The sequence below is a fragment of the Eptatretus burgeri genome, chromosome 1, assembly GCF_056783735.1.
Source record: "Eptatretus burgeri isolate ZD-2024b chromosome 1, Ebu_testis_v1, whole genome shotgun sequence".
NCBI lineage: Eukaryota > Metazoa > Chordata > Myxini > Myxiniformes > Myxinidae > Eptatretus > Eptatretus burgeri.
The window spans coordinates 9,543,850-9,554,840 of NC_140961.1; the positions used below are offsets into that span (position 1 = coordinate 9,543,850).

The 10,991-nt window shown below is 39.8% G+C and overlaps 1 protein-coding gene across 1 annotated transcript in view; it reads left to right on the forward strand.

Moving 5' to 3' along the window:
* The window catches only part of LOC147033835 (NHL repeat-containing protein 2-like), a 100,085-nt gene that overhangs the window by 25,980 nt on the left and 63,114 nt on the right, over window positions 1–10,991 (forward strand). The window contains exon 3 of the mRNA XM_085846896.1: window positions 10,626–10,748. Coding sequence (XP_085703022.1) covers window positions 10,626–10,748 — 123 coding nt within the window. The remainder of the gene's footprint in view (window positions 1–10,625; window positions 10,749–10,991) is intronic.

Here is a 10,991-nt window from a genome sequence, read left to right on the forward strand (position 1 = left end):
AGCGGCATTTCCAGTTATGTCTCTTATTAATTACGTCACACACCAGAACACAAACGCCACACAAAAATGCACTACAGTAAAGAAGTCCTGGCGAGGGTCGGCAACCTCTGATTGCTCTTTTTATTGTTATTATTATTTCACTTATGAACAATAAAACCATACGCCATTGGATCTGCATTTATGCCCCTCCTTGATGAATGAGTAAACGTATAATTATTTTCCCATTCCATTTTTATTTTGGAGAGTCTCTTGAGCATGTTGTTCACAATCTTGAAAAACTTAACGTATTGACAAAACATCACTTTAAGCATTGTTTATTCAGATTTTGGATTAAAAGTTCTGTTTTTTGTTTTCAAAAAAAATCAAGTTAATGACATCAACATGTCTGAATGTTGAAACCCCAAGCATGGCTTGCCTTCATTGTTTTATGGATTGGAAGGTCACAGAGAGCAATTTTTCAGCAATGTTAAGAAACGAAACGAGCTCTTCAAGAAAAGCTCATTTTTCATATCCAGCAAATCAGAAATGCGAGATGGTTAAACGAACAGCCTTCTCAAAGCATGTCTTTCACGTATAATACAAGGAGGGTGAAAGAGTGCAGCTGGGAAGGAAATGGAGACTGGAAGGTTTGGATGCAGGTGAGGGAGGGGAGGGTTCGTTGAAAAGTTTTCCATCGATGTGTATGTAATATGTAAATTGCCCCGAAAATCATGATGCTGCCCTTCAACAGTGTCATCTCGCAGAATGCTTCCTTTGTTGCTCCATATCCTGCCTTCAAACAGCCAAGGTTCAACTGTGATCATGGACGTAGTTTTCAGCTGGAATATCGGGATTCAAACCCAGGCAAAGCCGAGTGCGCTTACCTCCGGGCTATCTTGCCAGCACAGAATTTGTCGAGTCGCCAAATATAAATGTCTTGACAGGCGACTGAAATATAAGCAAGAAAGTGTTGGGTCACGCTCGGGGTGAAATCCTGAGTGGCAGCAAATAAATGTCACTTTTACCCTCTCGATGGATCCTCGAGGAGATTTTCACTTTGAGACAGATTTCTGTGAAAGAGATGCAATAATTGTGTCCAGGTTGCTTTTATTTATATTTATTGGTGGGGTATGTTGACACATTGTAAGCAATAACGAACAGTGCTTCGTACGTACGTACATGATAAATGGCAGCAGTGGCAGCTTGACCTGCCATTGTCTAAAGTCCATTGTCTAAAGTCCATTGTCTAAAGTCACTAACCCACAGTGACCACAAGGCTGCACTGATTATTTTCATTTACAGTCGCTTTCCGACGGTTCTGTGATCCCCCCCCTGTTGTATCGGCTTCGATGTCCGTCGGCACGCGAAATTTCAGCTCTTTACATCACCCGGAAGGTATTGAACATTTACATCAGTGAGTCGGTGAGTCGGTGATTGGTTTGAATGAGCTTTGTGTGTTCGATATATTTGAGCTAAGATGATGACTTCATGTAAAGCATGGTGAGGTTCACGTGGTATTTTGTGTTGTAAAAGGTGCAGTTGGCAGTCTGTTTCAGAAAACAAACACTGCACAGACGACTCTCGGTTTGACAACGCCCGCTTCATTCAAACAACGTCCTTTCCGTCCGCAGGAATGTCCGATTGATGAACATTTTGATTGATTTAAGTCCTGTTTTATGTCCATATGCATGTATAGTTGTGATGTACAGTATTTACTTTGTCTTACCTTTTAATATGGTGGTATATGCGTATGTTGGTTTCAATCAAATTCTGTTGTGTTCCAGTTTGAGAACAATTTCGCTTTGAGAACGAGGTCCAGGAACATCACTCGTTCTCAAACTGGGAGTTGGCTGTAATTAACACGTTTAAGAAGTGTGTTATGTCATACGTTTGGTCACACACGATGATAGAAAGAAATTTATTTATTTATTTATTTATACATTCCAGTTCCAGGGTTTGTGAGGAGGTGGTGTTGGGAGTGCCAGGCTATTTGACGAATATTGCTTAACATCATTAACCGAGGAGAGGGAGGTGAGAAGAAAGGAGAAAGAGAGGAGATATGTGAAGGCATCGGACAGGCACAGCAAGGTGCCTGGACTCAGTGGGAGCGTGTGCAGGAGAGGGCATTGAAATGTCAACAGATTTGGAGGATGGAGTCAATACTGTTGAATTTCCTGTTACGGGCAATGTATGATGTGCTTACATCACAAGCGAAATTGAGGGCATGGGGGTTGTAGCAGGAAGAGAGCTGGTCTCGGTGTGGAGGTTTGGGAACAATGCAGCATGCACTGAATGCATGCTCAGTCGCATTGGCAGTAAGAAGGTAGAGAATAGAGATGATGGCACAATCAAGTGTTGGCGGTGGGAGTGGAGATGGTGCAACAAGAGGCGATGAGATCGACAGAGAGGGGAGTGGAGAATAAGGAGGAGGCCTATGGGATAGAGGTGTTGTTTGTGAAAGAGGGCCAGGTGGTAAGACGCAGTCGGAGGAGGTGGAAGGCAAGAGGTCTGCCAAATGCTTGTGATTGACAGGTGGTGGCGGACCGAAAGCTGCAAATGGTATTCCCGGAGGAGATCTGTAGGACAAGGTTGTGGCCTGACATTGTCATCTGGTTAGGTACAACAAGGCAGGTCATCTTTGGGTAATTGGCAGTACCTCGGGAAGAGAACATGGAGGAGGTGCACGAGAGGAAGAGAGGAAAGTACAGAAAAGTGAGCTGGAGGCGGAGTGACGGGAGAAGGGTTGGCGAGTTTCTTGCCAGCCATTTGAGGTCGGGTGTCGAGGATACCTTGGAAATTTATTTGATACATTTGTTGCTCGAGTTGGGAGCATGTGGAATGGAAAGGAGGATGTACAGTGTTGTCAACTAGATGGCATCATGGCATGATGGTGTGGGGTGCTTCAAGCCTTCGTTGAGATTGTTATTCTATCCTATCATCCTATTGTCCTATCAAATGCCATTCCTTCCCATCACCCATCCTTGAAGGGTGTACCATTTGATGACTCTTCTTCTTCTTTTTCTTCTTCTTCTTTTTCTTCTTTTTCTTCTTCTTCTTCTTCTTCTTCTTCTTCTTCTTCTTTTTCTTCTTCTTTTTCTTCTTCTCTTGTACAGTGTTGTAAATGTACCTTCAAAAGCCTCTTGCCCTTAGATTGTACAGTATTGTAAATATACCTGGTGAGCAGGTAAGGGAACTTGTTCTTATATTTTATTGGGTAGTCGATCTAGTCTACCCTTATTATCAGTATTTCCGTCGATATGTTTGTTGGGTAGTCAATTTATCTACCCTTATCAGTATTTCCGTCGATATGTTGGGTAGTCGATCTTGTCGAAAAAAAAAAAATATATATATATTTTGGTTTTGAAATTTGTTCTACCCTTATTATCAGTTTTTCCGTCGATATGTCTGTCTGTCTGTCTGTCTGTCTGTCCCACAGTTCGGTCCAGTGCTCCGCTAATACAATGGCCATTTCGATGAAACTTGGTTGGAAGGTTCATACCATGACCTAGTTGTGTGCAAATGAGAACCGTTGCTATCGACACCACCGTTGCCTAGCAACGGACCTTTGAAATTTTCAAAAAAATCTCAAAAATCAATTTTTTCGAAAATCAAAAATCGGGCCACGAACGACTGTGGGCAGTACATTCAGCCATATTGTCAAACATTCCCAGCCGGATCCTATGAAAACTGTCGGAGAAGATAGACTTTGAATGAATCCTGGTCGAAAACAATAAAAAAATGAAGTTCGTTATATCTCAGAGATTATGAATCAGATAAACATGAAACTGGTATGGTAGGTTCAGGGTATGTCCTAGTTATATGTGAGAAAGAACCGTTGCTATGGACGCTTTTGTTGGCTAGTAACGGCTGAAAAACGACTAAATTCGACTTTATCGACTACCCATGTCCACCTACCGGCTTGTAGTATTGTAAATATACCTGGTAAGCAGGTAAGGGAACTTGTTCTGATATTGTATAGTATTGTAAATATACCTGGTAAGCAGGTAAGGGAACTTGTAAATATACCTGGTAAGCAGGTAAGGGAACTTGTTCTTATATTGTATAGTATTGTAAATAAACTGGTAAGCAGGAAAGGGAACTTGTTCTTATATTGTATAGTATTGTAAATATACCTGGTAAGCAGGTAAGGGAACTTGTTCTTATATTGTATAGTATTGTAAATATACCTGGTAAGCAGGTAAGGGAACTTGTTCTTATATTGTATAGTGTTGTAAATAAACTGGTAAGCAGGAAAGGGAACTTGTTCTTATATTGTATAGTATTGTAAATATACCTGGTAAGCAGGTAAGGGAACTTGTTCTGATATTGTATAGTATTGTAAATATACCAGGTAAGCGGAAAAGGGAACTTGTTCTGATATTGTATAGTATTGTAAATATACGTGGTAAGCAGGTAAGGGAACTTGTTCTTATATTGTATAATATTGTAAATATACCTGTTAAGCAGGAAAAGGAACTTGTTCTGATATTGTATAGTATTGTAAATATACCTGGAAAGCAGGTAAGGGAACTTGTTCTTATATTGTATAGTATTGTAAATATACCTGGTAAGCAGGTAAGGGAATTTGTTCCTATATTGTATAGTATTGTAAATATACCTGGTAAGCAGGTAAGGGAACTTGTTCTGATATTGTATAGTATTGTAAATATACCTGGTAAGCAGGTAAGGGAACTTGTTCTGATATTGTATAGTATTGTAAATATACCTGGTAAGCAGGTAAGGGAACTTGTAAATATACCTGGTAAGCAGGTAAGGGAACTTGTTCTTATATTGTATAGTATTGTAAATAAACTGGTAAGCAGGAAAGGGAACTTGTTCTTATATTGTATAGTATTGTAAATATACCTGGTAAGCAGGTAAGGGAACTTGTTCTTATATTGTATAGTATTGTAAATATACCTGGTAAGCAGGTAAGGGAACTTGTTCTTATATTGTATAGTATTGTAAATATACCTGGAAAGCAGGTAAGGGAACTTGTTCTGATATTGTATAGTATTGTAAATATACCTGGTAAGCAGGTAAGGGAACTTGTTCTGATATTGTAAAGTATTGTAAATATACCTGGTAAGCGGATAAGGGAACTTGTTCTTATATTGTATAGTATTGTAAATATACCTGGAAAGCAGGTAAGGGAACTTGTTCTGATATTGTATAGTATTGTAAATATACCTGGTAAGCAGGTAAGGGAACTTGTTCTGATATTGTAAAGTATTGTAAATATACCTGGTAAGCAGATAAGGGAACTTGTTCTGATATTGTATAGTATTGTAAATATACCTGGTAAGCAGGTAAGGGAACTTGTTCTTATATTGTATAGTATTGTAAATATACCTGTTAAGCAGGAAAGGGAACTTGTTCTGATATTGTATAGTATTGTAAATATACCTGGAAAGCAGGTAAGGGAACTTGTTCTTATATTGTATAGTATTGTAAATATACCTGGTAAGCAGGTAAGGGAACTTGTTCTGATATTGTAAAGTATTGTAAATATACCTGGTAAGCAGATAAGGGAACTTGTTCTGATATTGTATAGTATTGTAAATATACCTGGTAAGCAGGTAAGGGAACTTGTTCTTATATTGTATAGTATTGTAAATATACCTGTTAAGCAGGAAAGGGAACTTGTTCTGATATTGTATAGTATTGTAAATATACCTGGAAAGCAGGTAAGGGAACTTGTTCTTATATTGTATAGTATTGTAAATATACCTGGTAAGCAGGTAAGGGAATTTGTTCCTATATTGTATAGTATTGTAAATATACCTGGTAAGCAGGTAAGGGAACTTGTTCTTATATTGTATAGTATTGTAAATATACCTGGTAAGCAGGTAAGGGAACTTGTTCTGATATTGTATAGTATTGTAAATATACCTGGTAAGCAGGTAAGGGAACTTGTTCTTATATTGTATAGTATTGTAAATATACCTGGTAAGCAGGTAAGGGAACTTGTTCTTATATTGTATAGTATTGTAAATATACCTGGTAAGCAGGTAAGGGAACTTGTTCTGATATTGTATAGTATTTTAAATATACCTGGTAAGCAGGTAAGGGAACTTGTTCTTATATTGTATCGTATTGTAAATATACCTGGTAAGCAGGTAAGGGAACTTGTTCTTATATTGTTTCGTATTGTAAATATACCTGGTAAGCAGGTAAGGGAACTTGTTCTTATATTGTATAGTATTGTAAATATACCTGGTAAGCAGGTAAGGGAACTTGTTCTGATATTGTTTAGTATTGTAAATATACCTGGTAAGCAGGTAAGGGAACTTGTAAATATACCTGGTAAGCAGGTAAGGGAACTTGTTCTGATATTGTATAGTATTGTAAATATACCTGGTAAGCAGGTAAGGGAACTTGTTCTTATATTGTATAGTATTGTAAATATACCTGGTAAGCAGGTAATGGAACTTGTTCTTATATTGTATAGTATTGTAAATATACCTGGTAAGCAGGTAAGGGAACTAGTTCTGATATTGTATTGTATTGTAAATATACCTGGTATGCAGGTCAGGGAACTTGTTCTTATATTGTATAGTATTGTAAATATACCTGGTAAGCAGGTAAGGGAACTTGTTCTTATATTGTATAGTATTGTAAATATACCTGGTAAGCAGGTAAGGGAACTTGTTCTTATATTGTACAGTCTTGTTAACATACCTGGTGAGGACTCTTGTTTTTAGTCGGCTCCAGAGAATTGTGAAAACCCTGTTAATGATTCTTAATAACTCTTTCAGACTTGTAGTAAGTTTTGTTCCCGAGTCAAACGGATCATTATGAATAAGACACGAAATGTAATTTAGTTTATTATGATGAATTCATATTGCTGTTCAAGGTTGTTTGAATGTATAATTGAGGGAAAGGTGTGGGGAGGGCAGGGGAGGAGGTGGCACGACAAATATCCCTCACACCTTCACCTTTGGCTGCTCTGAATTGACTGTGCTCCAGGTAGATTGCAATGTATTACCTGCCAGGAGTTTCTTGGACAGTGTTCATGCACCTGCTCCGGAGTAACAAACATCACTTTCCTCCTGTTTTGATTTCCTGCATTGCAACGCACATGACGCGTCATAATTCGGTGTCGCTGATACCCCGAAATGCCTAAACAAAGGTGTAGCATGATGTCACAGATTTGAACATGTTATCCCACCAGAGTTTTATTTATTTATTTTCTGAAATGTAAAGTTTGATTACATGACCCACTTTAGTCGAGCAACTCGATTATTTAATGGATTCTTCAAGCAAAGTAACCAGCGTACCTTGTGTCTGACAAGTCATGAGTTATGGATTCAGATTTATGTTTCATCGTCTTGAGATTTCTTTACTATCTTATTACATGCTTGCTGTTCCGAGCAATTGGTGACAAATTGTCTCCAATTTTACCGGAATCAGATCTGCTCTTCCCAAGTCGTGAACAAGAACTGTCGAACTTCAGCCGAGGTGCTTCTCATTGCCATCTTTCATGGGTTTGCCATTTTGTTGTCTCGCTTCGATAATAATTTATAATCCCTGAAATATTTGTCGATATCCTTTAGGTCATATGGTCTGCTATTAAACGTGGCAACCGGGATATTTTTCAGTGGTCTTTTCCAAATTTAATGGTCTCAAAGACCCGTCATCCATGAAGAATAATTGTGGATGCTAAAAAGGATGATCGATCAAAAGATAAACGGACGGATGAAAAAGAGTACACGCTTATCTCAAACTCGCATGATCTAATTTATGATCTTGGAAGATTACTTGTAAATTATATTCTTCTATTGCCATTGAGTTGGGGTGTGCTTCAGCAGCAGAACAACAACGAAAACGACACCAACAACATTTCCTGTGTATTTCCTCATGAGAAATCTTTAGGTTCCTTGCCCTGATCATTTTGCCTTTGTCTTTCATCGCAGTTTTCGATTATTTTGCATTGGAATTGAGGGATAACGAGAACAGCACTCGGTAGAGCGCATACCTCTGCCAGGTAGAACAGTTTAGGTTTTGTATCTCACTGTATCTCTGCATCCGGACCTGAACCAAAATCTAATGGGCTTGGTCTTGTCACCGAACCGACTCATCCACCAAGCTTTGTCATCATCTGTCCACAACATTTTTGAAATGTCATGCTATACAGTACACGTATATTGTAGTTGGCCTCATCTCTCAATGGTGAAGAATTGCTGAATAAATTCGAGTATCCGGATCTGCATCTTCACCAAAATCTAATGGGCTTGGTCTTGTCACCGAACCGACTCATCCACCAAGCTTTGTCATCATCTGTCCACAACATTTTTGAAATGTCATGCTATACAGTACACGTATATTGTAGTTGGCCTCATCTCTCAATGGTGAAGAATTGCTGAATAGATTCGAGTATCCGGATGTGCATCTTCACCAAAATCTAATCGATTGAACCTCGTCACACAACCAACCTGCTCACCAAGTTTAATCCGATTCCGTCCATAACTTTTTGGGATATCCTGCTCACATACAAACAGACAGACATTCCAGAGATGAAAACACAATTTCCTTCCACCTTTGGTGGCGGAGGTAAATATCATGGTCGGTGAAGAAGGTCAACACGGGATCACGGTGTCACCTCATCGCATCTCGCTCGCGTCCCAATTTGTGAAATAGTACGACTTTATCAACAAACATTTTTTCTTCAATAACCTCAACCGAATTAAATCATTCCTGAAATGTAACATTATTGATTCCACATGAGGAGGATGTGTGAAACCCATAAAATCTCATCAAAATCTTCATTCCTCACAAGTACCCTGAAGTTGCAAACACGTCGTGCACGGTTACCTGATATCGGGGCTTTTGGGGATAAAGTTATTGAAATTGGTTTATTCAGTCACCAACACTTTGGATTTCATGTTCCACACTGATTTAGTCATTCAAAGACGCTGTCAAGACGATGTTACATAAAATCCTTAAAATTTTGTCTTATGTTTCCAAAAAGTCTGTGCAATTTCCTGAACAATGTAGCATTCATGGATTACAAGTTTTTTTTTTTTCTAGGACGTGTCATTCATGATGTTACATGATGCTCAAGACAAGGCACCAGATGAAGAATTTCAGAAAGACCATCTTGTTTACGGCTCTGAAGTCCAGTGAAAAAAAAAATATATATATATATATATATATATATATCCCATGATGTCCAGTGAGTTAATGTGATGTCACACTAATCGGTGTCAGGATTGAGAGGCAGACATGCCAGATGAATGCCAGCACATGCCATGCAAGGGAAATGCTTGATATACAATGCTATCACAAGCAGGTTGGAATGATACATGTGATGCATCGTGCGTCATAGAGTCTCCACCAAGCGAGTTCATCTATTTTGGATGAATGACGTTCAAGTGGATAAGGTTTCACCTCCATCCTCATGAGGATTCTCCATAAACCTGCTGATGAATTACAGGGACACAGCTGGGAACTGCTCATTGGTCCAGTGGAAACGAGTAACCTTTCCAGTGTTGAATGTATACTGCAGTGCATATTGTTCGCCATGGTATGTTGTTAACATCTGAAGCCATTAACGATCGAGACTTGCATGAAGGTAGACTTGCATGCAGGCTCACAGACGGGTTATTCAGCTTTACGTCTTTCTGATGGACGGATTGCGCATTGATGCTTTGCCCTGCATGTGAAGCACCAGGGTGATGGTTTATAGCTGAGTTGAGATTCAAACCCAGGCGAGACGGCTTGGATGAGGGTCTGCGTTACCATACCTCTTGGTCATTGGCTTCCAAACGTTTTTGTGCACGACCCAAAATTTGAAATCGCATTCATCTCACAACCCAAATGGTATATCGCTGTCCGATGAAGGGGCATGTAGTCAACCACGACCTATATGAAGGCCCTCGTGACCCAAGTTTGGATCACTTCCCTGGGTTTGGGAACCCCTGCGCTCGGCCATCCTGCAAGGTCTCCTGCTGTAAAATAACTGCAAGGGTATACTTTGTAAACTGTTGCCTCGTTGAATTTTTACAACTTGAAGCACCCGCTCCCTACGGGAGCCGTCAAGGCGGTCATGTTATTATATTTATGCCTATTTTATTCCAAGGGGTCCCAGGATTGGACACCCGAAAAATGGTTGCGATCGGTTCAGCCGTTTTTGCGGTACCTGGGAACAGACAGACGGACAGACGGTGAATTATATTATACGAGAAGCACCCGCTTCCTAAGGGAGCCGTTAAGGTTGTCATGTTATATTTATGCCTATTTCACTCCAAGGGGTTCCAGGATTAGACACCACAAAAATGGCTGCGATCGGTTCAGCCGTTTTTGCGGTACCTGGGAACAGACAGACGGACAGACGGTGAATTATATTATACGAGAAGCACCCGCTTCCTAAGGGAGCCGTTAAGGTTGTCATGTTATATTTATGCCTATTTCACTCCAAGGGGTTCCAGGATTAGACACCACAAAAATGGCTGCGATCGGTTCAGCCGTTTTTGTGGTACCTGGGAACAGACGGACAGACGGTGAATTATAGTAAGATAGCAAGAAGTAAGATGAGATTCTGTACTGTTTTTTTAATTTTTTCCCCAATTACTTGAGATTCCCTTGATGCTCTCCACTGTGTTTATCATTTCCCTTTTCATTTGTCTGCTTTATTTCTGAAACAGAACTTATTTGCTTATGGAGATGTTGATGGAACCGGAGTGGATGCAAAGTTGCAGCATCCGCTGGGTATAGCCTGGTCTCCCCCAAATGGACCACTCTACGTGGCGGACTCGTACAACCACAAGGTATGAAGCTCTTGCGGGAAATGTTGAATCGTCATATTGATGCAAGGTTCTGTGCATGTTGTAGATCTCGAAGGAGGAACGATTATGTTCCGAAACGTACTCAGCTGGTCCATTGGGAGGCACCGTTAACATGTTTCTGAGGAGCATGTATTGCTATGTTCCCGATAAAGTGACCGCTGTATCGACCATCTTGAACCTCACATTACGGCTCGTACAACTAGAGCACTGGGCTATGTATTTAAA